The sequence below is a fragment of the Amblyraja radiata genome, chromosome 13 (assembly GCF_010909765.2).
Source record: "Amblyraja radiata isolate CabotCenter1 chromosome 13, sAmbRad1.1.pri, whole genome shotgun sequence".
Classification (NCBI taxonomy): Eukaryota; Metazoa; Chordata; class Chondrichthyes; order Rajiformes; family Rajidae; genus Amblyraja; species Amblyraja radiata.
In genome coordinates, this window is record NC_045968.1 from 11,646,586 (window position 1) to 11,674,097 (window position 27,512).

Sequence of the window (27,512 nt, forward strand, 5' to 3'; positions counted from 1 at the left end):
TTGACCTGAAGGGACTGTTTGTGTCCCTGGATTTAACAATGGACATTCTTTGCTGATGTTATGTCTCATTTACATTGGGAAAATGGGAGGCAGATCGGATCGCCGCTTTTGTTCAGTCCGCAAGAGCGATCCTGAGCTTCCACGTATCCCTCACTTTACGTTTCCATCCGACTCCCACTCCCAATTCGATCTTCAGCCTCTTGCACTGGTCGGCATGGTCTCGGTGGGCCGAAGGGCCTGCTTCCGCGCTGCCTCTCTTGAATCTAGTCTTCGTCGCCGTCGAGGAGCGGTGCCACTTCAGGAGCGGGACGGGACGAGAACTTACTTGGCCTGCGGTAGAGGATAAACTGTGCTGTGATCTGGCGGGGGCTCATTAAGGATACAACTGGAAAATAACTCTCGGCAGTCTCGACCCGCAAACTGAATTATGTGAAACAGACAACATAAAGAAAAAACCAAGAGCATAAAAATATTTTCAGAAATTAAAAAAAATGACTGCACAGAAGGATACAAAGCAAAGATTTGTAGACATCGACATATTAAACACTTTTTCATTTCATTTTAGTAACATGAAATAATGCATGGAATAGTTAATAAAACAATGTACCATCTTCATCATTTTTTTATGTAATCAAAAATATGTATTCAAATATAAAAATAACATATACATTACAGTAAAAAACAAAACAGAGCCCACCACCATAATATATAAACTATTATACAACTATATTACACTCCTTGTCCAGGATGCGTTCCTGTGGTCCCGGAAATCCCCCAGGGTGCCCGTGGACAGCGCATAGTCCCTCTCTAACACCACCTGGGCACGGACGCAACCCCGGAAAAGGGGCAGGCAGCTGGCTCGGGCAGAGCCCCCTTCAGCATGGCGCCGTGACTCGCAGATGGCCAGCTTGGCCAGGCCCAGGAGCTATCCAACCAGGACATCCTATACCCAACATCCTCATCCTCAACCCAATCAGGACAACCCAACCTCCCCCATCGGCCCTACCCTCGTCCCCATCTTCATCACCATGGCTGTATTTTGACTCTATTGTCCATCAGTGAGCTAAATGATGTGAATATTACATATTAATTACATGGCGAATACACTTTACCCAAGCAGTTACGGAATTGTCTTCTTATCAGGATGTAACACAGCCTGGTTTGGGAACAGCTCCATCCAAGACCACAAGGAATTGCAGAGAAATGTGGACGCAGCCCAGACCATCACACAAACCCAACCTCCCTTCCATTGAGTCCATTTATACCTCACACTGCCTCGGCAAGGCCAGCAGCATTATCAAGGACGAGTCTCACCCCCTCTCCCATCAGTAACGAGGTATCGGTGTGAAAACGCGCACCTCCAGATTCAGGGACAGTTTCTTCCCAGCTGCTCTCTGGCAACTGAATCATCCTAACAACAACTAGAGCGATCGTGAGCTACCATGAACCTCATTGGAGACGCTCGGACTATCTTTAACTGGACCTTTACTGGACTTTATCTTGCACTAAACATTATTCCCTTTATCCTGTATCTGTACACTGTGGTCGACTTGATTGTAATCATGTATAGTCTTTCCGCTGGCTGGATAGCACACAACAAAAATGTTTTTCACTGCACCTCAGTACACGTGAGAATTCACTAAACTAACTGCTGTCCATTGAAGAATTCCATTCCTGCTGCACTACTTTGAGCCCCGATACGTTTTATACTTGTATAAATTCCAAACTTAAATCAGGCATAAATTACCCATAGCATGTTTTGAATGTCAGCATTTTCTCCAATTCTACATAGATACATAGAAAATAGGTGCAGGAGGAGGCCATTTGGCCCTTCGAGCCAGCACCGCCATTCAACGTGATCATGGCTGATCATCCCCAATCTGTACCCCGTTCCTGCCTTCTCCCCATATCCCATGACTCCGCTATCTTTAAGAGCCCTATCTAGCTCTCTCTTGGAAGTATCCAGAGAATCCAGTAAATTGGCCTTTATTGAATGAATGAATGAATGAATGAATGAATGAATGAATAAGTTTATGAATTAATAAGTTTATGAATGAATAAGTGTATTGGCCAAGTATTGACATACAAGGAATTTGCCTTGGTGCTCCGCCCGCAGGTGACAACTTGACATACAGTGACAGTTAGGATTGACATATAAAACATTAAACATTAATAATAATGCCTTCTGTCGCAGAGAATTCCACAAATTCGCAACTCTCTGGGTGAAAAAGTTATTTCCTCATCTCAGTTTTAAATGGCCTCCCCTTTGCTCTTAGACTGTGGCCCCTGGTTCTGGACTCCCCCATCATTGGGAACGTTTTTCCCAATGATGCAAACCAAACAAAAAACTGATTTTCTCAGTTAAATACTTCTCCAATTAATTTAGGTTTGATTTATTTTATTGTCAGATGTAACTCCGTACAGACAGCACCCGTAGTCACGATCGAACCCAGGTCTCTGGCGCTGAAAGACGTTTTTGTACCGCCGCACCACCGTGCTCCTAACAATTATATTTTTTCTTAAACTGTACAAATAACTGCAATTTCTTAATCTTAAGGATCAAAGATAGTCCGAGGCTCTCCAATGAGGTAGGTGGTAGCTCAGGACTGCTCGCTAGTTGTTGGTAGGATGGTTCAGTCGCCTGACAACAGCTGGGAAGAAACTGACTGCACGACAATCGAAATGCTGCTTGAATGGGTTACCACTTGAAAAGGATACGAGAAAATCCACCAAGAGAACTCCAAAGCTGCCAATCAGCCAGGCCAGGTGATGGAGGATGTAGTTTTGGGCAGATGCTTTATTTTTAGGCACTTTCACTATCACGCTCAGTCCATAAGTGGTGTTACCCAACATCGCCAGAGCAAAGAGCAGGTAGGATGTTCCTTCCGTGGACTGTCTCTGGAACTGGAACAATCACATCAGGCACCCTAGATTAGTTTAATGCAACAACCTATTGATCTGGCCAATTAAGGACTCCTAGAATATGCAGATTAAAAATGAAGAGGTTAATTATATTATCCCTGGAACGTGCTGCCAGGGATGGCGGTGGATGACGTGAGTGGCGTTTAAGATGCTTTTTGATCGGCACACGGATATGCAGGGAATGGAGGGAGCTGGATCATTCGAGGGTAGATGAGAGATGGTCTAGGCATCATGTGCGGCACAGGCGTTGTAGGCTAAAACGCCCGCTCTTTTCTGTTCTATGTTCGCTGTACAAAACCAATAGCAGACAAGAAAGATGATACTTACATTTTTATGGAGCTGTGGAAACCGGGAGCCAAGGTAAAATAAACAGGACATGTAGCCACATAAATATCCCATAAACTCAACATTGTCGGATGGACCCTGGAAAACAGTGGAATAAAAATAATTAAATATTTATTGTATCAGAAGACAAGTAGCATTTGTAAGCTTTTAAGTGTTGTAATCATGATTGTAACCTTGAATGCAATAATGTACAGCCTTCCCACTTTTTCTCACAGAGTGTTGTGAGTCTGTGGAATTCTCTGCCTCAGAGGGCGGTGGAGGCTGGTTCTCTCGGATACAATCAAGAGAGAGCTAGATAGGGCTCTTAAAGATAGCGGGAAAGTCATGGGATATGGGGAGAAGGCAGGAATGGGATACTGGTTGTGGATGATCAGCCATGATCACAGTGAATGGCGGTGCTGGTTCGAAGGGCCGAATGGCTTACTCCTGCACCTATTGTCTATTGTCTGATAGCGCACACCAAGTAGCTTTTCACTGTACCTCGGTACACGTGACAATGAATTAACTAAGAATATTCAGGACTTTCGAAATTTCAATGTTCAAAACTTCCCTTGAGGATGTTGCCAGGACCCGAGGGCCTGAGTAGGGAGAGGTAGGGCAGGCTAGGACTCTATTCCTTGGAGCGCAGGATGATGAGAGATGATCTTATAGAGGTGTATAGAATCATGAGAGGAATAGATTGGGTAGATGCACAGAGTCTCTTGCCCAGAGTAGGAGAATCGAGGACCAGAGGACATAGGTTTAAATTGAGGGGGGGAAGAGTTAATAGGAATCTGAGGGGTAACTTTTTCACACAAAGGGTGGTGGGTGTATGGAACAAGCTGCCAGAGGAAGTAGTTGAAGCTGGGACTATCGCAATGTTTAAGAAACATTTAGACAGGTGCATGGATAGGACATGTTTAGAGGGATATGGACCAAACGCAGGCGGGTGGGACTAGTGTAGATGGGACATGTTGGCCGGTGTGTGTGGGGGTAAGTTGGTCCGAAGGGCCTATTTCCATGCTGTAAGGCAGTGTGACTCTATGAAATGTATTTATAATTTGAAGTAACACTAATTCACACCACATGCAGGTTTAAAATACATCTACTGAAGTAAAACCAACCATTTGTCTTGTGGGACTCCTGCTGTGGTAAGATATTTTCAATAAATGTAATGTAGCCATCATGGTGACCACACACAGTATAACCCAGGCAACACATAGCCACTTCAAGAGAGAATTTGCTGCAAAGCAAAGAAAAAACACCAGAGGGTTTACTACACTTCAAAATGAAGACCCTGTTTGAACACTCTGAGATGTCAGATTCTAACGAACAGGAGCATGGGGAAAAATGCCAATACCAATCTTATTTTGCAGCAGAACACATGGTAGTCCAATGAGCCTGTCCCACTTAGGCGATTTATTTGGCCGACTACAGGCGACTGCCGCAAAATTGTCAACATGTTGAAAAATTCTCAGCGACAGTGGGCGACAAGCTTTGCTGTCGTAGGTTGTCGCTAGGTGTCGTCGGTGAATTCCATTAAAACTAGTCCCTGGCAGCCACCTAAAGAGTCGCATATGTTGGACAGGCCCTTAAGATAGACACAAAAAGCTAGAGTAAATCAGCGGGACAGGCAGCATCTCTGGAACGAAGGAATGGGTGGCATTTCGGGTCGAGACCCTTCGTCAGACTCGACCCAAAACTTCACCCATTCCTTCTCTCCAGAGATGCTGCTTGTCCCGCTGACTTACTCCAGCATTTCGGTTTAAACCAGCATCTGCAGTTCCTTCCTAAACATGATAGTCTAGCTGGCTAGGAATAGGGGCTATCAAACCTTGATTTTTTATTTCCCCAAGAGATACAGTGCAGAAACGGGCCCTTCAGCCCACCGAGACCACACCGGCCTGCGATCACCCATTTATAATGGGCAGAATTGCTTCTGCATTATGTCAAATGCATTCTTTATGCAGTATCCCCCCCCCCCCCCCACTGTAATAATGCAAATTTTTCATTTATTATAGTTACCTTTCTGGATCCTCGAGATTAAAACTTGTGTTGTACCATCAGCAACTTGTTGCTTTAAACCCATCCAGCAATGAAATTGAATTAGTTTAAAGATACAGCACGGAAACGGGCCATTCGGCCCATCGAGTCCACACTGACCATCGAGCACCCATTCACACTATGTTATCCCACTTTCACATCCGCTCCCTACACACTAGGGGGCAATTCACAGAGGCCTATTAACCTGCATCTTTGGGACGTGGGAGGAAACCAAAACTACCTTGGAGGAAACCCACGCGGTCACAGGGAGAACGTGCAAACTCCGCACAGACAGTACCCAAGATCAGGATCGAACCTGGGTCTCTGGCGCTGTGAGGTAGCGGCTCTACCAGCTGCGCCACTGTGCCGCCCACCGCAAGTGGCGCTCTTTTAGAAAGGAGGTGAGGAGGAATGTCTTTACTTAGAGGGTAGATAATCTGTGGAACAAAAAAGTGCCACAGAGGGCTGTGGAGGCCAAGTCAGTGGATATTTTTACGGCCGAGATATGACAAATCTTGATTAGAACGAGTGTCAAGGGTTATGGGAAGAAGGCAGGAAAATGGGATGAGGAGTCAGAGATCAGCCATGAGTGAATGGCAGAATAGGCCCGATGGGCCAAATGGCCTCCTTCTATGACTTGTGAACTTCTGAAGTTCACACAACTGCCCTTCACTAGCATTATACCAGAGTCAACTAGGTTTAAGCCAATTTACCATTACTACCAAAATGCAATAACTATTTGAACAAATCAAATAACTTAATCCGATACTTACACCAAGTAAAACACCGCTTACATCTGCCCTTCCTATTCTTCAGTTTATAATAAACAAATTGTGAGATCATCATACTGTCAAGGGTAACATAAAAATTAGCTGTAACTGTCTGGAAAGAAAACAAAATATTATTGGCTTCATCCTCACAAAGTCGCTCCAGTAGCTTCCAGTTGCAAAGACGGAGCTCGTACATTCATGTTCAACACAGCTTCCCTTATTACCAAGATTGTGTTCAGCATTATTACAAAATGCTTCTCGTTTTATCTCATCATCTTTAAATTAGTGAACTGCAAGCTTCATAATAAGGAAAAGCTGTTTCATAATTTTATAAAGTAATTTTATAATTTTTAAAGTAATTTTATAAAGCAGTTTTATAATTTTGCTTGTGCAAGTCTATATTGTTACATCTTTGAACTGCAAATGTGGAAGAGTTTAATTTTCTTCTGTGATGAATCACAATGAAGAGTTTAGCTTAGGTTAGTTTAAACATACAGCGTGGAAACTGGCCCTTCGGCTCACCGAATCGATCACGTTGTCACCTTCTCCTAGCTACCAGTGATCTATTCTACAGTTTCCTTGTTCTGCATCTCCTTTGATGTCTCATTTTCACAACTTGCACTTCCTTATCTCTGTGTCTCCCGCTCCCCTGGCTCTCAGACTGTAGAAGGGTCTCGACTCGAAATGTCACCCATTACTTCTATCCAGAGATGCTGCCTGTTCTGCTGAGTTACTCCAGCACTTTGTGTCGATCACCTGTTCACACTAGTTCTATGTTAACCCATCTTTGTACCCCACGCACTAGGAACAATTTACAGAAGTCAATTCATCTACGGACCTCCGGTTCTTTGGCCTGTGGTAGGGTTAGGGTTATAGGTAGGGTCGTGTACATTTACATCTGCTGTAATCCAGATAGTTTTAGCCAATCCAGAATAATTTGACGTAAGACTGACCTTAATTGGCTTTTTAGACTTTATACATTAGATATACAGCGTTGAACAGGCCCTTCGGCCCATCAAGTCCGCACCAACCAGAGATCACGCCATACACTAGCACTATCCTACACTCTAGGGACAATTTAATTATTTTTTTACTGAAGCTAATTAACCTACAAACCTGCACGTCATTGAAGTGTAGGAGGAAACCGGAGCACCCGGAGAAACCCACGAGGTCACAGGGGGAACGTACAAACTCTGCACAAACAGCACCCATAGCCAGATCAAACTGGGGTCTCTGGCGCTATGAGGCAGCAGCTCGACCTTGGACTCAGTGGGCCGAAGGGCCTGTTTCTTCACTAAACTAAACTAAACTCAACAAATAATTAAAGAATGTGTAAGAAGGAACTGCAGGATGTTGGTTTACACCGTAGATAGACAGAAAGTGCTGGAGTAACTCAGCGGGTCAGGCAGCATCTCTGGAGAAAATGAATAGGTGACGTTTTGGGTCGAGACCCATCATCAGACATTAGTTAAGGCAAATAGTTGAAAGGATATTTCTTTAAAAGGGAAGTAAAAAGCCTGGATAGAGTGGATGTGGATAGGATGTTTCCACTAGATGGAGAGTCTACTACAGAGGCCATAGGGCATAGCCTCAGAATAAAAGTACATACCTTTAGAAAGGAGATGAGGAGGAATTTATTTAGTCAGACGGTGGTGAATCTGTGGAATTCATTGCCACAGAAGGCTGGGGAGGCCAAGTCAATGGATATTTTTAAGGATATTTTTGATTAGTAATTGCGTCAGGAGTTATGGGGAGAAGGCAGGAGAATGGGGTTGAGAGGGAGAGATAGATCAGCCATGATTGAATGGCAAAGTAGACTTGATGGGCCGAATGGTCTTATTCTGCTCCCGAAAAAAAACTAAGCAGCGCATCTCATAAATATGATGTAGAAAGATGTATGCGTTACCTGAATAACCAGCTGATTGGACAAGTAGCAACCAACAAAGTTGGTGATATCACCGCACACCCAACAAAGTAGGAACCACACAGAGAGTGCTTGGTCAACCTTGCCATTCTTATAAGCCACATACATCTGACTGAAAAGAAATCAAAGTGGATTAATATAATCTTAGTTGCGTCATTCAAAAAGTTAACACAAAACCTCTTCACTTAGTGTTAGCATAAAGGGCCTGTCCCACTTAGGCGATTTTTTTCGGCAACTGCCGGAGACTATCATAGACTATCATTGGGACGACAGATAGCACAATGGGCTAAGTGTTCGGCTGGCAACCGGAAGGTAGCCGGTTCGAATCCCACTTGGAGTGCATACTGTCGTTGTGTCCTTGGGCAAGACACTTCACCCACCTTTGCCTGTGTGTGAATGTGTGTGAGTGATTGGTGGTGGTCGGAGGGGCCGTAGGTGCAGATTGGCAGCCACGCTTCCGTCAGTCTGCCCCAGGGCAGCTGTGGCTACAGAAGTAGCTTACCACCACCGAGTGTGACTGAGGAGTGAATGAATAATGCGATGTAAAGCGCCTTGAGTATTAGAAAGGCGCTATATAAATCCCATCCATTATTATTATTATTATAGTCGTAGCAGGTCGCCGAAAAACTGGTGACTGGACCCCCCTACGACAATGTCTACGACAACCTACCTCCTAGTCAACGTCAAGCTACGGCAAGCTACCGACAACCGACGACCCATTAGGACGTCCACCTACGACCACACCTACGACAACCCACGTCCACACCTACGACAACCCACGTCCACCCACGACAAGCTACAACAAGCAACGATCCTGTCGGTGACAACTGAAGACAACCGAAGACAATTCAGTCGACGGTACCTGTCGCCGGTTGACCTAGGTTGACGTAGGTAGTCGCCAATGGAATTCACCGGTCAGCACCGGCGGCAACCTAGGTCACCTTGCGACAACCTAAGTACCCGGCTACAAACTACGACAGCACCTACGTCAGGAGAGGTCAAGCTACGCCCATTGGCGTCAAGCCCACTGTCGCCGACTGTCAAACATTTTAAAATCCAGCGTCGAGCAGAAAAACACTATGATTCTTTGGGCGACTGAGGAGACTATTCACGACTATACAGGCGACACCCCGGCAACCGTGTGGCGACAGCCTAGTCGCCTGTAGTCGCATAAAAAATCGCCTAAGTGGGACAGGCCCTTAAGCCACAAAAGAGAGCCTGCGATTAATTTAAGACAAATTGTTTAGATTGTAGGTGTTAGTTTAGTTTAGAGATACAGCGAGGAAACAGGCCATTCGGCCCACCGGGTCCGTGCCGACCAGCGATCCCCGCACATTAACACCATCCTACACACGCTAGGGACAATTTTTAGATTTACCAAGACAATTAACCTACAAACCTGCACGACTTTGGAGTGTGGAGGAAACCGAAGATCCCGGGGAAAACCCACGCAAGTCAAGGGGAGAACGTGCAAACGTCACACGGACAGCACCCGTAATCGGGATCGAACCCGTGTCTCCGGCGCTGCAAGCGCTGTAAGGCAGCAACTCTACCGCTGGCTGCGCCACCGCGCCGCCACAGGTAGAGATACAGCGCAGGAACAGGCCCTTCGGTCCACCGAATACTGCGCCGACCAGCACTAACACTATCCTACACACACAAGGAACAATTGATAATGTTACAGAAACCAATTAACCTCGAAACCTGTACGTCTTTGGAGTGTGGGAAGAATAATAAGGCACAATAAGGGCACAGGGTGTTGGAGTAACTCAACGGGTCAGACAGCATCTCTGGAGAACATGGACAGGCGATGTTTTTCGATTTGAGACCCTTCTTCACAACTGTAACTAAAACTTGAAGATAAGAGTGCCTATTTTAGGAAGTTGTAGAACTTGGAGAACTATTAATTCATTCATCATTGTTGAACAATGGGATCTAGGGGTCCTTGTTCATCAGTCTATGAAAGTAAGCATGCAGGTACAGCAGGCAGTGAAGAAAGCAAATGGCATGTTGGCCTTTATAACAAGAAGAGTCGAGTATAGGAGCAAAGAGGTCCTTCTGCAGTTGTACAGAGTCCTAGTGATACCACACCTGGAGTATTGTGTGCAGTTTTGGTCCCCTAATTTGAGGAAGGACATTCTTGCTATTGAGGAAGTGCAGCGTAGGTTTACAAGGTTAATTCCCGGGATGGCGGGACTGTCATATACTGAGAGAATTGAGCGGCTGGGCTTGTACACTCTGGAGTTTAGAAGGGGGAGAGGGAATCTTATTGAAATATATAAGATTGTTAAGGATTTGGACACGCTCGAGGCAGGAAACATGTTCCCGATGTTGGGGGAGTCCAGAACCAGGGGCCACAGTTTAAGAATAAGTGGTAAGCCATTTAGAACGGAGATGAGGAAACACTTTTTCTCACAGAGAGTTGTGAGTCTGTGGAATTCTCTGACTCAGAGGGTGCTGGACGCCGGTTCTCAGGATACTTTCAAGAGAGAGCTAGATAGGGCTCTTAAAGATAGCGGAGTCAGGGGATATGGGGAGATGGCAGGAACGGGGTACTGATTGGGGATGATCAGCCATGATCACAATGAATGGCGGTGCTGGCTCGAAGGGCCGAATGGCCTACTCCTGTGCCTATTGTCTATTGTTTATTGAAAACATTAGCGACGCAGTGGTGCTGGTTTCCGATGGGAACGGTGACGGACGCACCACACATCTCTGTCCTCCAGTTCCTGCGGACTTCCGCCGCTGGAAGTATAGGATTTTGGTGTGTGTGTGTGCTTTGTCATCATTCCTTACAATGCTGTGTACGACAGTGCTCGCAACTTCTACTGAAGTGTGGATGGCCGTTGGATCGCTAGGAGCTCATCCGCCCTTTGACAGGTCTTGTTCTTGGTTCTGCTGGGGGTCCACAGCCCCCTCCTCACCTGGCAAACCAGGTGGGGGAGACGGTTTAGTCGCCGACTATCCGACCATGGAGCAGGTAGCACGGGATTAGATGCTACCCATCACCGCTCCCTCCCCAGCCCCCTCATGTCTCCCCCCCCCCCGACCCCCACACTCACCCCACCACCCGCCACTGATGTGGGCCAGGATTCTGAGATCTCCAAGGTCAGTGACTCTCTCTCTCTCTCTCTCTCTCTCGCTCGTTCAATATCTGCTGCATCAGGAAGCAGCTCAAAGGTTAAACTATAGTCTGGCGACTGTGATTTGGTCAGGCTGACTGAACAGGCCCTCACATCAAAGAATTCTCACAAACAAGCAACAAGTTTGGAAATTAGAACTTAGATTGGAAACAGGCCCTTCGGCCCACCGAGTCAATGCTGACCCCCCCCCCCCCCCCCAATCACCCGTGTGCGCTAGTTCTGAGTTATCCCACCTTCACATCCGCTCCCCACGCACTAGGGGTCAATTAACGTACAAACCCGCGTGGCTTGGGATGTGGGAGGAAACCGGGGCACCTGGAGGAAAACCCACGTGGTCGCAGGGAGAACGTGCAGACTTTACCACAGACACCACCCGACTTTAGCTTACAGGTCAGTGATACTGCGTGGAAACAGGCCCTTCAGCGCACCGTGTCCGCGCTGACCAGCGATCACCCTCATACACTGGTTCTATCCCACACGCGAGGGGCAATTCACAGAAGCCAATTAGCCGACAAACCACACGCCTTTAGGATGTGAGAGGAGGCCGGAGCACCCGGAGGAAACCCACACTGCCACAGGGAGAATGTGCAAACTCCACACAGACAGCACCTGTAGCCAGGATCAAATTTGGGTCTCTGGCACTGTGAGGCAGCAGCTCTACCCGCTGCGCCACCGAGCTGCCTCAAATTCTACTTAACATTTTTAATAATATGCAGAGTGATTAATATTTTAATATTTTTAAATAATATGTTGAACGCTGAATAGTACTCATAACATGGACATGAAGATTAAAACAGAAGCTGAAATATCATAAGGTATCATTTAAGATTTGATTATAGGCCTGATATTTTGAAGAATTAATATATATTTAAATTAGAAAATAAATAAATAAAAGGATTATAGAGCCAGATAGTTTGTGATACAATAGCTCATGTGCAATATATGACAACTTCATAGGGATCTTATGTAAATGAGGCAAGATTTTCAGGGTATATTAGTGGGATATTTGAAAATAACTTAAATTTAGTCTGAAGAAGGAACCCGACCTGAAACGTCACCTATCAATGTTCTCCAGAGAAGCTGCCTGACCCACTGAGTCATTCCAGCACTTTGTGTCTAACCTGCAACCTGCATGTCTTTGGAATGTGGGAGGAAACCGGAGCACCCGGAGAAAACCCAGGTTTAAAAAAAAATGTAAGTTAAATGATTTCAGTGATTGCAATGGAATAAGACTTCAGTTACAGCTGCCAAAACGTGCATAAAAGATCATTTTCAGCGACTTCGTTCAACTACAGGTGCAAAGCCTTAGAAACTGCTTCATGAAGTAATGACTCTCATTACATCGGCAAAGTAGATGCCAGTGACTAATGTCACTGGTGCCCAGGGTAAATGATTAAGCTGCCTGTAAAACCGCTCAGTCAGTAATTAACAACCGCCTGAGTGAATGCTGGAAATTTAGATGTTAGACTGGATAGAGAGCATGTGGAGAGGATTGTTCCACTGGTGGGAGAGTCTAGGACTAGTGGTCAGAAGCTTCAGAATTCAAGGACGTTCCTTTAGGAAGATGAAGAGGAATTTCTGTTGTCAGAGTGTGGTGAATCTGTGACATTCATTGCCACAGAAGGCTGTGGAGGCCATGTCAATTGATATATTTCAGGCAGAGACAGATTGATTATTGATTGGCACAGGTGTCAGGGGTTACGGGGAGAAGGCAGGAGAATGGGGTTAGGAGGGAGAGATAGATCAGCCCTGATTGAATGGTGGAGTAGACTTAGACAATAATAGACAATAGGTGCAGGAGTAGGTCATTCGGCCCTTTGAGCCAGCACCGCCATTCACTGGGATCACGGCTGATCATCCAAAATCAGTACCCCATTCCTGCTTTCTCCCCATATCCCTTGATTCCTTTAGCCCTAAGAGCTTTATCTAACTCTCTCTTGAAAGCATCCAGATAATTGGCGTCCACTTCCTTCTGAGGCAGAGAATTCCACAGACTCACAACTCTCTGTGAGAAAAAGTGTTTCCTCATCTCTGTTCTAAATGGCTTACCCCTTATTCTTAAACTGTGGCCCCTGGTTCTGAACTCCCCCAACATCGGGATAATGTGTCCTGCCTCTAGCGTGTCCAACCCCTTAATAATCTTATATGTTTCAATAAGATGCCCTCTCATCCTTCTAAATTCCAGAGTATACAAGCCCAGCCGCTCCGTTCCATCAACATATGACAGTCCCGCCATCCCGGGAATTAACCTCGTGAACCTAGGCTGCACTCCCTCAATAGCAAGAATGTCCTTCCTCAAATTTGGAGACCTAAACTGCACACAATACTCCAGATGGGCCAAAAGGCCTAGTCCTGCTCCTATCACTTATGAGCATTAGAGATACAGCACAGAAACAGGCTCTACGGCCTACCGAGTCTGAGTCGACCAGTAAGCTAGCACTATCCTACGCACTAGGGACAAGAATGTCCTTGCTCAAATCTGGAGACCAAAACAGCACACAATAATAAAATGTATCGTCAACAAAAAAGCATGGTCTTGGGGAAAAACTTACGGTAGGGAAGCAAAGAGAAAACAACAGATCGAGGCAAGTCCGAGAAGGGCACTCCAGAATTCCCATTGATCGTGCACGCATTCTTCCAGCACAGCGGAGAGCCAGGTGTCATTACCACACAGGAAATCATCGCTACCCCCTGTGAGGTTGTCTCTGTGAGGACTCCACGACTGATGTAAAGCACCCATAATACGCATAGCGCAGAGGAACTGGCGGGTACTGAACAGCTGTATCCCGGAACTGGAAGACTAATATCCAGCCGTGATGCAGCTTGCACTGGGAACTCGGTATTTTCATTCAGTCATCAAGATCGCATCGGCTAGCAGCTCCTAACGTGATTCCGACATGCGCGTCTCTGAAAAAGAAAGTCTTCGCGTTAGTTAGATTTAACGGTTCACTCGGTGGTAGAGTCACTGCCTCACAGCGTCAGAGACCCAGGTTATAACTTGACTACGGGTGCTGTCTGTGCGGAGTTTGTACGTTCTCCCTGGGACCTGAGTGGGTTTTCTCTGGGTGAGTCCGAAGAAGTGTCTCGACCCGAAACTGTTGTACTTTTTTTTATTTTACTGCTGACCTTCAAAGCCCTACACCACCTTGCTCCCCAATACCTCTCTGACCTGCTGCTACCATACACTCCTTCCCGGTCACTTCGTTCCTCCTCAGCTGCAATTTTAACTGTCCCCACATTTAGACTCAGCACCATGGGTGCCAGAGTCTTCAGCTGCTCTGCCCCACGTCTCTGGAACACTCTCCCACCTCCCATCCGTCACCTGGACACAAATCACAACTCAAAACACACCTGTTTAGATTAGCATACCCGACATAACTTCCACTATGTTCACCCTGATTTTAATGACTTAAAATGTTTTGTGTATTTTTTTTTTTTTTTTAATCAACTTGATTTTAATATTGATAAATGTATTGTGATTTTATGTCCTGTAATGTGTCCTTGGGTGTCCAGAAAGGCGCCAGCAAATAAAATGCATTATTATTATTATTATTATTATTATTATTACTTCATGGTCCAGTATCTGTTATACCATTGTTATGGTTCTGGAATAACATGTACATGTATTGAGGGGCTTGAAGCTGAGCATAAATCAAGGGTCTGTTTATTTCATGGCCGTCTGGAACCAGCGCCCATATCACGTCATTCCCACATATACATGTTGCTACGCGGGCAAACTAAGTGGTCCTTGTGATATAACAAAGTAGTCCTTGCAATATCGCAACAGAAACGTCACCCGTTCCTTCTCTCCAGAGATGCTGCCCTTCCCGCTGACTTACTCCAGCATTTTTGTGTCTACCTGCATCTGTTCCATGTTATGTTGCTTCTCCCACTCCAACGTATTAAAACATTACAAGCATCATCCAACACGTCTAATGTAAGGTTAGTGAAAAGACAACAAGATATACGGTGACAGGAGTTGAGTAGGAAGGAACTGCAGATGCTGGTTTAAGCCGAAGATAGACACAAAAAGCTGGAGTAACTCAATAGACAATAGGCAATAAGTGCAGGAGTAGGCCATTCGGCCGTTCGAGCCAGTACCACCATTCACTGTGATCATGGCTGATCATCCCCAATCAGCACCCAGTATCGGGTCAGGCAGCATCTCCGGAGAGAAGGAATGGGTGATGTTTCGAGTCGAGACACGCCTGGCCCGCTGAGTTATTGCAGCTTTTTGTGACAGATGTCATTTAAATTGATTTTAATACTATAAACCTCCCACGTAGTTCCCTACATCTATAAAACTCGATGATATGAATGTTGCATAAAGTGTTCGCTTATGTTCTCCTTGGGTGATGCAGGACATTAGATTTGTTTTTAATTTCAGTCACTGATAAGCATTTATAATAACACAGTGGGGGGTCAGTGTATTATGTGTTTGCTTCGGAGTATTTCCAGCAGTGGCTCGGAGGAGATAGCCAACATGTTCCCGATGTTGGGGGAGTCCAGAACCAGAGGCCACAGTTTAAGTATAAACCATTTAGAACGGAGACGAGGAAACACAGAGAGTTGTAAAGTAAAATAAAAAGTACTTCCTCACGTGTCTTACTCCATATTGTCTTAAGATAGTTGTGATGACTTAAATCTTAAATGTAAAGCTGAAACCATTGGAAGAATGGTTCTGACCCAAAACATCACCTATTCCTTTTCATCCAGAGATCAGGACGGTCATGGTGGCGCAGCAGTAGAGTTGCTGCCTTACAGCGCCGGAGACCTGGATTCGATCCAGACTACGGGTGCTGTCTGCACGGAGTTTGTACGTTCTCCCCGTGACCTGCGTGGGTTTTATTCGAGGTCTTCGGTTTCCTCCCACACTCCATAGACGTACAGGTTTGTGGGTTAATTGGCTTGGTATAAATGTAAAAAGCAAATGTCCCTCATGTGTGTAGGATGGTGTTGGTGTGTGGGGATCGCTGGTCAGTACAGACTCGGTGGGCCGAAGGGCCTGTTTCAATGCGGTATCTCGGAAATAAACTAAAGATGCTGCCTGATCTGCTGAGTTACTCCAGCAATATGTGTCGATCTTTGGAATAAACCAGCATCCGCAGTTCCTTCCTACGCCATTGGAGGAACCTATAAAGGGCCTGTTCCACTTGGCCATCATTTGCATGTCACGCAGATGGTGTGCAAAGATTTTGTACATCACAAAATCCTGCGACGCCGCTCTCAGCCGCGCGTCACTGCCTATGTCATCGCGCACCATGCGCACATCACGTGCGTGTCATGACGCGTCGTGAGTCGTGACGCGTAAATGATGCTGCGTAAATTCCGCACAAATGATGGCTAAGTGGGACAGGCCCTTTAGTTTCCCCCATAACGGAACATAAACGGATGCTAGCACTGCTCTGGGTCTGGCCACTAGGAAGTCCTTAACAGTAGATTGACCAATTTTGCTTGTTTCTCCAGAAGTAATGAAGTTGCTTCCTTCCTTCCCAGCGGCATCAATCTGCCTCCTGTAAACCTTCAACTTCACACCACTGAAGTTTCATTTCCTCTTCTCCTTGGAAGAAGGTGAACTTGGGCGATTTCTTCGGCAAATACTGGCGACTGCCATAGTCGTAGCAGGTCGCTGAAAAACTGGCGACTGGACCCGCCCCACGACGATGTCTACGACAATGTCTCCTAGTCGACGGCAAGCTACCGACAACCGGCGAGCCATTGGAACGTCCACCTATGACCACCTACGTCCACCCGCGCGACAAGCTACGACAAGGTAAGACAATTCAATCGTCGGTTCCTGTCGCCGGTTGACGTAGGTAGTCGCCAATGGAGTTCACCGTAGTCAGCACCGGCGACAACCTACGCCATCCTGGCGACAACCTACGTCAGGCTACGGTCGTTGGCGTCAAGCCCACGGGCACCAACTGTCGCCGAAAAGTTTTGAACACTTCAAATCCAGCGGTGACCAGAAAACTACAACTCTCTGGGCGACTGAGGAGACCACACAGGCGACACCCCGGCAACAGCCTAGTCGCCTGTAGTCACCTAAAAAATCGCCTAAGTGGGACAGGGGTATTACTCAAACATTGCAATATACGTTCTCATTAGGTTATAAGTGATAGGAGCAGAATTCGGCCATTCGGCCCATCAAGTCTACTCCGCCATTCAATCATGGCGGATCTATCTTCCCCTCTCAACCCCATTCTCCTGCCTTCTCCCCATAACCCCTGATACCCGTACTAATCTGCCAATCTCCGCCTTAAAAGCATAATTTTAAAAAAAAATCAATATATGTTTATATTTAAAAAGGAACTTATAAATTAGGTTTCATAATAAACATAATTTAGGACATGGAACAGTACATGGAGAAAGGAAATGAGGAAGGATATCTTTAGTCAGAGGGTGGTGAATCTGTGGAATTCATTGGAGGCCAAGCCAATGGATATTTAAAGGTGCTGATTGATAGATTCTTGATTAGTACGGGTGTCAGAGGTTATGGAGAGAGGGCAGGAAAATGGGATTAAGAGGGAGAGAGAGACCAGCCATGGCGGAGTAGACTTGATGGGCCGAATGGCCTAATTCAGCTCCTAAAACCTTTGAATGGATTAGTCAAACAGTCAACAGTGAGGCTACAAGAGGCTGTGAGACTGAACTGCCTGAACACTCGGAAGATGGAAGCAATTAGATTTTGGAAACCTGAGCATTCTATCTTTTTCCTGCTGGCAAATAAAGTCCTGGAGTCAGATGGCAGGGAAACAGGCCCTTCGGCCCAACTCGTCCACACCGTCCATGTCAAATTTTGGTCCCCTAATTTGAGGAAGGACATTCTTGCTATTGAGGGAGTGCAGCAAAGGTTTACAAGGTTAATTCCCGTGATGGCGGGACTGTCATTTGCTGAGAGAATGGAACGGCTGGGCTTGTACACTCTGGAGTTTAGAAGGATGAGAGGAGATCTTATTGAAACATATAAGATTGTTAAGGGTTTGGACACGCTTGAAGCAGGAAACATGTTCCCGATGTTAGTTACAGAACCAGGGGCTACAGTTTAAGAATAAGGGGTAAGCCATTTAGAACGGAGACGAGGAAACGCTTCTTCACACAGAGAGCTGTGAGTCTGTGGAATTCTCTGCCTCAGAGGGCAGTGGAGGCCAGTTCTCTGGATACTTTCAAGAGAGAGCTAGATAGGGCTCTTAAAGATAGTGGAGTCAGGGGATATGGGGAGAAGGCAAGAACGGGATACTGATTGGGGGTGATCAGCCATGATCACATTGAATGGCAGTGCTGGCTTAAAGGGCCGAATGGCCTGCTCCTGAGAGTCCCACGTCCCTCTAAATCCTTTCCTATCCATGTGCCTGTCCAAGTGTCTCTTTAATGTTGCTATAGATGCAGGAAAAATGGTCCCCATGTTGAGGGAGTCCAGAACCAGGGGTCACAGTTTAAGAATAAGGGGTAGGCCATTTAGGACTGAGATGAGGAAAAACCTTTCCACCCAGAGAGTTGTGAATCTGTGGAATTCCCTGCCAGAGAAGGCGGTGGAGGCCAATTCACTGGATTTATTCAAGAAAGAGTTGGATTTATCAAGGGATATATGGGGAGAAAGCAGGAACGGGGTACTGATTGTGGGTGATCAGTCATGATCATATTGAATGGCGGTGGTGGCTCGTAGGTCGGAACGGCCTACTCCTGCACCTATTGTCTATGTTTCTCAGCTAGTCCCACATCCCTCTAAAACCATTCCTATCCACGTGCCTGTCCAAGTGTCTTTTTAATGTTGCTGTAGTTCCTGAGCAGAGAGAGGTTGTTAGCACGTGCCCTTTGCAGGAAAAAAGAAAAATTGCAAGAAATTCCACCAGTTGGAAGCTGAACCTGAAGGGCTTGAGTTGGCTGCCAACACATCATGCTGTAACTTGTGAGTGAAAACCCTGTCTACAACACCACCAGAGAAGAGCGTTTGCTAAATTCTTCACACTGTCCCGAGTGAGTGTCTAGGAGGGAACTAGTATATGGGAGATTGCTGGTCGGTGTGGACTTGGTGGGCCATTCTGTATCCTTCAATCTCTGCCACAGAATTTCCCTGCCACCAGAAGGCAGTGGAGGCCAATTCACTGGATGTTTTTAAGAGAGAGTTGGATTTAGCTCTTAGGGCTAACGGAATCAAGGGATATGGGGAGAAAGCAGGGACAGGGTACTGATTTTGGATGATCAGCCGTGATCATATTGATCATTTTGCAGTTGTATAGGGCCCTAGTGAGACCACACCTGGAGTATTGTGTACAGTTCTGGTCCCCTAATTTGAGGAAGGACATTCTTGCTATTGAGGGAGTGCAGAGTAGGTTCACAAGGTTAATTCCCGGGATGGCGGGACTGTCATATGCTGAGAGAACAGAGCGGCTGGGCTTATATACTCTGGAGTTCAGAAGGACACGCTAGAGGCAGGAAACATGTTCCCGTTGTTGGGGGAGTCCAGAACCAGGGGCCACAGTTTAAGAATAAGGGGTAGGCCATTTAGAACGGAGATGAGGAAACACTTTTTCTCACAGAGAGTTATGAGTCTGAGGAATTCTCTGCCTCAGAGGGCGGTGGAGGCCGGTTCTCTGGATACTTTCAAGAGAGAGCTTGATAGGGCTCTTAAAGAAAGTGGAGTCAGGGGATATGGGGAGAAGGCAGGAATGGGGTACTGATTGGGGATGGTCAGTCATGATCACATTGAATGGCTCGAAGGTCCGAATGCTGCACCTATTTTCTATGTTTCTAATCAATCAATCAATCAATCAAACCTATAACATCAAGCCAGTTAACAGATAACATCATAACATTTAAGAAACAATTGATCAGATACATGGATAGTGTGTAGGAAGGAACCGAAGATCGAAGATAGATAGGATAGGTTTAGAGGATTATGGATCAAGCATGGGCCGGTGGGACTAGTGTCGATGGTGCATGTTGGCCGGCATGGGCTGGTTGGGCCGAAGGGCCTGCTTCCACACTGCCTGACTCTAGCTATGTCTCCATAACACAATGATTGGAGGAGTCGTTTAAAGAGACAACACAATTACAAAAAGAAAGGAAATAATTTGAGTTATTTGACATCTGCTCCACCTCTGGTTATGGGCACCCCAAGCCAGTGCCGGTCGCAAGCCTGGACAAAGGAGGAGGGTTGGGGGTAGGGCTCGCACCCCTGCCCCCTAAAACCCAAAACCCGCTACGGACGCGGCAAGCATAAACTATGCTGGAAACCGGCATGTGAGATGGAGCTCGCCTCCTATCGAGGGTGGAAGACGTCGCACATTACCGAACAGAATGACAAAAGCTTGAGACCTGGGTTCGATCCTGACCTCGGGTGCTGCCTGTGTGCAGTTTTCCTGCTCTTCCTGTGTGACCGTGTGGGTTTCCTCCGGGTGCTCCGGTTTCCTCCCACATCGCAGGTGATGTGTCGATTTGTAGATAAACTGGCCTCGCTAAAATTGAATCTAACGGACAGGCAGTGGATCAGATGAAACTTGTGTGAATGGGTGATCGATGGTTGGGGTGGACTTGGTGGACCGAAGGGCCTGTTTCCATGCTGTATCTCGAATCTAATCTAATCTGAAATGTCTGAAGAAGAGTCCTGACACAAAATATCATCCATCCACATTGCCCAGAGAAGCTGTCTGACACACTGAGTTACTCCAGCACTTTGTATCCTTCTGTGTATACATAGAAACATAGAAAATAGACAGAGTAACTCAGCGGGACAGGAAGCATCTCTGGAGAGAAGGAATGGGCGACGTTTCGTGTCGAGACCCTTCTTCAGACTGAGATTCCAGCGAAAGGGAAACAAAAGATATAGACATAGAAACATAGACAACAGGTGCAGGAGTAGGCCATTCGGCTCTTCGAGCCAGCACCGCCATTCAATGTGATCAAGGCTGATCATCCAGAATAGATACCCCGTTCCTGCTTTCTCCCCATATCCCTTGATTCCTTTAACCCGAAGAGCTATATCTAACTCTCTCTGGAAAACATCCAGTGAATTGGCCTCCACTGCCTTCTGTGGCAGAGAATTACGCAGATTCACAACTATCTGGGTGAAAACGTTTTTCCGCATCTCAGTCCTGAATGGCCTACCCTTTATTCTTAAACTGTGACCCCTGGTTCTGGACTCCCCCAACACCGGGAACATTTTTCCTGCATCTAGCCTGTCCAATCCCTTAAGAATGTTATATTTTCTTTAAGATTCCCTCTCATCCTTCTAAATTCCAGTGTAAACCAGCATCTGCAGCTCCCTGTTTCTACATCCCCAGATTTGCTCCTGTTAAAAGACTTCACCTTCAAGACAGAATTTAAATATCCATAAACGCAAGAATTTATAAAATAACTCTAGATAAAGTTCCAAGTTCATGATTTCGATCCAAGGCTATGAAATGCAACACAGCTTCCTCCTGCCTATGGGGAAGGTCATCTTTGAAAATTACCCTTGGCCTGAGGCCATGTTTATTTTGAAGAACGGCTTTTGGTTTTCAAAGCACATCAGTGTAGTTAACTCCTAATGCTGGTTTACAGAGAAAAGACACAAAGTGCTGGAGTAACTCAGCGGGTCAGGCAACATCTCTGGAGAACATGGATAGTTGACGTTTCATTTTGGGACCCTTCTTCAGGCAAGATGATTAATATTTAGTTTTAACATGGATGACCATTGTTACAACTTGAAAACCAATCCATTCTATGCCACTTCCTTGGGCAATACATGTATTAATTATCTTAGATGAAAAATGTTTCAAAAGTATGGTCAATTTTAGCGCAAACGCAACTCATTTTTCAAACTACATACATACAGGTACAACGTCTATCACGAGACTGGTGCCGCTGAGCTAACAATTCACCCTTGAAACATCAATATCTTGCCAGGTTTGTATTCATTGATTTTTATTTCAAAAGTGTGATTGATTTCAGCATATAAAATAAGAAATGTTGCCTTGATAATTAATTAATTAGGCAATTAAACAATAAGATCATAAGTGATTGGAGTAGAATTAGGCCATTCAGCCCATCCAGTTTATGCCATTCAATCATGGCTGATCTATCTCCCCTTCCTAACCCCATTCTCCTGCCATCTCTCCATAACCTCTTGACACCCGTACTAATCAAGAATCTATCTATCCCTGCCTTAAATATGTCTACTGACTTTACCTCCACAGCCTTCTTTGGCAAAGAAATCCCCAGATTCACCACCCTCTGACTATACATAGATCAGCCATCACTGAATGGCGGAATAAACTTGATGGGCCGAATGGCCTAATTCCTATCACTTGTAACCTTATGACCTTATAAAGAAACTCCTGTCATCTTCTTCCTAAAAGAACGTCCTTTAATTCTGAGGCTATGACCTCTGAAACATAGAAACATAGAAAATAGGTGCAGGAGGTGGCCATTCGGCCCTTCGTGCCAGCACCACCATTCATTGTGATCATGGCTGATCGTCCCCTATCAATAACCCCAATGTATCCAATCCCTTAATAACCTTATGTTTCAATGAGATGCCCTCTCATCCTTCTAAATTCCAGATGGAATTCTAAGTTCCAATGGAACCTCCCTTCCATTGACTCCATTTATACCACACACTGGCTTGGCAAGGCCAGCAGCATAATCAAGGATGAGTCGCACCTTGGCTACCCCCTCTTCTCCCCTCTCCCATCGGGCAAAAGGTATAGAAGTTTGAAAACGCACACCTCCAGATTCAGGGACAGTTTCTTCCCAGCTGTTATCAGGCAACTGAATCATGCTGCTGCAACCAGTGAGCAGTCCTGAACTACTATCTACCTCATTGGAGACCCTCGGACTATCCTTGATCGGACTTTACAGGCTCAGCCTTGCACTAAACGTTATCCCCTTATCATGTATCTGTACACTGAATGACTCAATTGTAATCATGTATTGTCTTTCCACTGACTGGATAACACACAACAAAAGCTTTTCATTGTACCTCGGTACACGTGGCAATAAATTAAACTTCGCTGAACTGAGCCACGCCATATGAAGCTGGAATGTCACCCATGCAGAAGTATCTTCATTTTAAGAAGTTTGCTACTTGGTAAATGTATTAGTAGTATGAGGCCTTGTGACTTACAGCTTGGGGTTACACCGACACTCAGAAAACTACCACACACACAGCAAGCAATTAAAACCCCAGCCCTATGTGTGATCGCTCAGGACTTCACCGGAGTTGGTGAATTTGAATCAGTCTGAAGAAGGGTTTCGGCCCGAAACGTTACCTATTTCCTTCGCTCCATAGATGCTGCTGCACCCGCTGAGTTTCTCCAGCATTTTTGTGTACCTTTGGTGAATTTGAATGTTGCTTGCGGTCAATGAGGTAAACCTGTTCACCGGGGAAGGGTCCCCCCCCAACCTATTTCCACCAGTGACAGGGACATATTGAGCAGCTGAAACATGTAGGAAGAAGGAAGGATCCGCAGATGCTGGTTTAAACCAAAGGTGGGGACAAAATAAAGCTGGAGTAACACAGCGGGTCAGGCAGCATCTCGGGAGAGGAGGAACTGGTGACGTTTCGGGTCGAGACCCTTCTTCAGACTGCAGTCTCGTCCAGAAACGCCACCCGTCCATTCCTTCTGTCCAGCGATGCTGCCTGGCCCGCTGAGTCAGTCTGAAGAAGGGTTTCGGCCCGAAACGTTGCCTATTTCCTTCGCTCCATAGATGCTGCTGCACCCGCTGAGTTTCTCCAGCATTTTTGTGTTACTCCAGCTTGTTGTGTCTCTTAGTTCTGTAAATAGTCTTATCCTTTTTACTCCCTGTGTAAAGTGGTGCACGCCAAATATAATGTTACGTTGATGCTGAAAATAAAAGACACAAAATGCTGGAGTTACATGTTGATGCTGCCTGGCCCGCTGGGTTACTCCAGCGTTTGGTGTGGGTCTGCAGATTGAGCAGCTGACTGTTTTGCCTCCTTCATTCATAGCTGGGACGGAGTGCGGGAGAGAGAGGTGGGTGGGGGGGAGCTGATTCACAGCTAATATTGAAGACAAAACACAAAAATGCTGGAGGAGTAACTCAGCGGGACAGGCAGCATCTCCGGAGAGAAGGAATGGGTGGCGATTCGGGTCGGGACCATTCTCCAGATCACCTTCTTGTGTCTACCACCTCCGGTTTAAAACCCAGCAACTGCGGTTCCTTCCTACTACGCAGCTCACATTGCAGGCTCTGCTAAATGGCACAACATACTCACATTTCACTCCCCACATTCTTTATCGCAGGCTGGAGACAGGGATGAATCGAGGCGGAATGGACATTATCGATCCGCCACTCCACCACTCCCGTTTAGCTCACCATTGCCGGCAGACGTTACAACGCAGCTCCAGCTTCGCCGTGCCCCGCAAACGCTGCGATGGGAAACGCGAGGACGTTTCACACATCCGACAGCTCCATCGACAGCGCCAGCAGACCACGATCTTCAAAGCACCAAGGACGGAACTGCAGATGCGGCTTTACACTGAAGATAGACACACAGGGGAAAAAAAAGCTGGAGTAACTCAGCGGGACAGACGGGCAGCATTTCTGGAGAGAAGGAATTTCTCTCCAGAGGTGGACGTTTCAGGTCGAGACCCTTCTTCTTCTTCTTCTTCTACACACTGAGAGTCCGGGGAAAGGGAAACGAGAGATATAGACAGAGAAACATGGAAATTAGGTGCAGGAGTAGGCCAATCGGCCCTTCCAGCCAGCACCGCCATTCAATGTGATCATGGCTGATCATCCAGAATCAGTATTTAAGAAGGAACTGCAGATGCTGGAAAATCGAAGGTACACAAAAATGCTGGAGAAACTCAGCGGGTGCAGCAGCATCTATGGAGCGAAGGAAATAGGCAACGTTTCGAGGCGAAACGTTGCCTATTTCCTTCGCTCCATAGATGCTGCTGCACCCGCTGAGTTTCTCCAGCATTTTTGTGTACCATCCAGAATCAGTACCCCGTTCCTGCCTTATCCCCATATCCCTTGATTCCATTAGCCCTAAGAGCTAAATCTAACTCTCTCTTGAAAACATCCAGTGAATTGGCCTTCACTGCCTTCTATGGCAGAGAATTCCAGAAATTCACAACTCTGGGTGAGAAAGTTTTCCCTTATCTCAGTCCTAAACGACCTACCCCTTATAGACAATAGGTGCAGGAGTAGGCCATTCGGCCCTTCGAGCCAGCACCGCCATTCAATGTGATGATGGCTGATCATCCACAATCAGTACCCCATTCCTGCCTTCTCCCAATATCCCCTGACTCCGCTATCTTTAAGAGCCCTATCTAGCTCTCTCTTGAAAGCATCCAGAGAACTGGCCTCCACCGACCACCCTCTGAGGCAGAGAATTCCACAGACTCACAACTCTCTGGGTGAAAAAGCTTTTCCTCATCTCCGTTCTAAATGGCTTACCACTTATTCTTAAACTGTGGCCCCTGGTTCTGGGCTCCCCCAACATTGGGAACATGTTTCCTGCCTCGAGCCTGTCCAAACCCTTAATAATCTTATATGCTTCAATAAGATCCCCCCTTATCCTTCTAGAGGGTACAAGCCCAGCTGCTCCATTCTCTCAGCATATGAGAGTCTATTCTTATAAACTGTTATTCTTATAAATTGTGATATAAAGAGATATAGAACAAATGAATGATAGATATGCAAAAAAAGTAACAATTGTAATGGGCCTGTCCCACTTAGGCGACATTTTAGGTGACTGCAGGAGACTATGCGGTTCGCAACATGTTCGCGGGTGGTTGCAGGCGAGTCGCCTTCATGGTCATGAGTCGTGCCCTCAGACTCGCAACAAGTCGTAACGGCATTCTGGTCACCGCTCATTTTTCAACATGTTGAAATATTAGCGGTGACCAGAATCTTGACGCCATGGAGAGTAGCGAGAATTCTCGTGACGTAGGTGCAGTGGTAGTGGGTCGCCAGGAGGTCGTAGGTTCTCGTAGGTTGTCGCCGTTGCTGAAGGGTGAATTTCATTGGCTCATTGGGGAAAAAACCCGCAAACAGTACTTTTCAGAACCAAGGCATTGGGGAAAAAACCCGCAAACAGTACTTTTCAGAACCAAGGATAACCGACCGGTAATGTTAAATGTCCGCCGAGCTTCACAGCCGTGTATCTCTGGCTTCTTAAAAGTTGTCTCCGCTCCTTCTCCCCATCCCGTCTCCCCCTTCTCACCCCCTCTCTCCCCCCCCTCTTTTAAAGGATTTAAGTGACCCTTCCCGTACCCTGTGCTTTCACTGTCTTAATTACAGTGCCAACCTTCCTGTTCATCGCGGTGTGTGTCTGTATCACATTGGCTTTGCACCGTGTGAATTTCACTCAGACAGCGCTCACCCCGCTTGCCCTGTCCCCCGCCTGCATAACTGGCTGGTGAAGGAAGCGATGTGTGTGTGTGTGTTCCACTCTGACAGTCGCCGTTCCAGTCGCCAGTTTTTCAGCGACCTGCTATTCCCATTAAGGAAACAGGCCATTGTTAGCTGTGGGTTAGGTGAGGGCGGGTTACAGACAATGAGGCTTCTGTGTCTATCTTTGGCTTGAAGCTGCATCCGCAGTTCCTTCCCACACACTTCTTCATCAGATGCTGCTGCACCCGCTGAGTTTCTCCAGCATTTTTGTGTATCTTCAAAACACAAGTTGTGTTCTCCGATTAGTCATAAGGAAACAAAAGCACGCATTCGAAAAAAGAAGGAAACTAATTATAAAAGAAACGAAGAATTGCAGATGCTTGTTTATACCAAAGATAGATACAAAGTGTTTTGATTAGTACGGGTGTCGGTGGTTTGAGTTTAGGGGAGAAGGCAGGAGAATGGGGTTGAGAGACCAGCCATGATTGAAGACGTTATGGGCCAAATGGCCTTATTCTGAAGTGCTGGAGTAACTCAGCGGGTCAGGCAGCATCTCTGGATGAAAAGGATGGGTGAGTTTCGGGTCGGGACCCTTCTAAAGGGGGGAGTGTTTTCACGGCAAATTTGTTTGTTCCTTTCCAATACTGCTTCTTATTCTGTGAAAGTTTGAGGGTGAAATCAATGATGAGTTGAAGGTAGACAAAAATGCTGGAGAAACTCAGCGGGTGAGGCAGCATCTATGGAGCGAAGGAATAGGCGACGTTTCGGGTCGAGACCCTCCCTCAGACTGATGTGGGGGTGGGGGAACGGGAAGAAGAAAGGAAACAGAGACAGTGGGCTGTGGGAGAGCTGAGAAGGGGAGGGGAAGGAGGGAGAAAGCAAGGACTACCTGAAATTGGAGTTTGTGATATTTACTGTGCTCAGCATACAACAGATTGTAATCACCTTGAAATCACTCACCACTTGGTTCTTAGTTTAATTATTTTATAAATCCATATATAATGGAACCAATGCATGGGTTTACAGGATGGGGAAGAT

At 46.3% G+C, this 27,512-nt stretch overlaps 1 protein-coding gene across 2 annotated transcripts; it reads right to left on the bottom strand.

The window, feature by feature from the left end:
• On the bottom strand, positions 1–24,532 carry LOC116979612 (lysosomal amino acid transporter 1 homolog). Of its 2 annotated transcripts, XM_033031210.1 has the most exons (8): positions 24,346–24,532; positions 13,679–14,033; positions 7,966–8,095; positions 6,063–6,171; positions 4,371–4,489; positions 3,250–3,345; positions 2,719–2,904; positions 1–359 (listed from the first exon to the last, which is right to left on the bottom strand). In XM_033031210.1, exons 2-8 carry the CDS (start codon positions 13,873–13,875, stop codon positions 264–266), a joined length of 933 nt encoding a protein of 310 aa, XP_032887101.1. In that variant the 5' UTR covers positions 13,876–14,033; positions 24,346–24,532; the 3' UTR covers positions 1–263. The 2 variants fall into 2 exon arrangements, with proteins under 2 accessions (XP_032887101.1, XP_032887102.1); XM_033031211.1 differs by lacking the exon at positions 24,346–24,532 and having other exon boundaries at positions 7,966–8,091; positions 13,679–13,902.
• Positions 24,533–27,512: the final 2,980 nt, after the last annotated feature.

What these genes read in the sequence shown, in the direction of transcription:
- LOC116979612 (XM_033031210.1), bottom strand. Translation starts at nt 13,875, where the DNA reads ATGCGTATTATGGGTGCTTTACATCAGTCGTGGAGTCCTCACAGAGAC. An exon ending in TAAGCGGTGTTTTACTTGGT is followed by an intron (nt 4,490 to 6,062) that starts GTAAGTATCGGA and finishes TTTGCTTTGCAG; the next exon opens with CAAATTCTCTCTTGAAGTGG. An exon ending in TTCCACAGCTCCATAAAAAT is followed by an intron (nt 2,905 to 3,249) that starts GTAAGTATCATC and finishes TGATTGTTCCAG; the next exon opens with TTCCAGAGACAGTCCACGGA.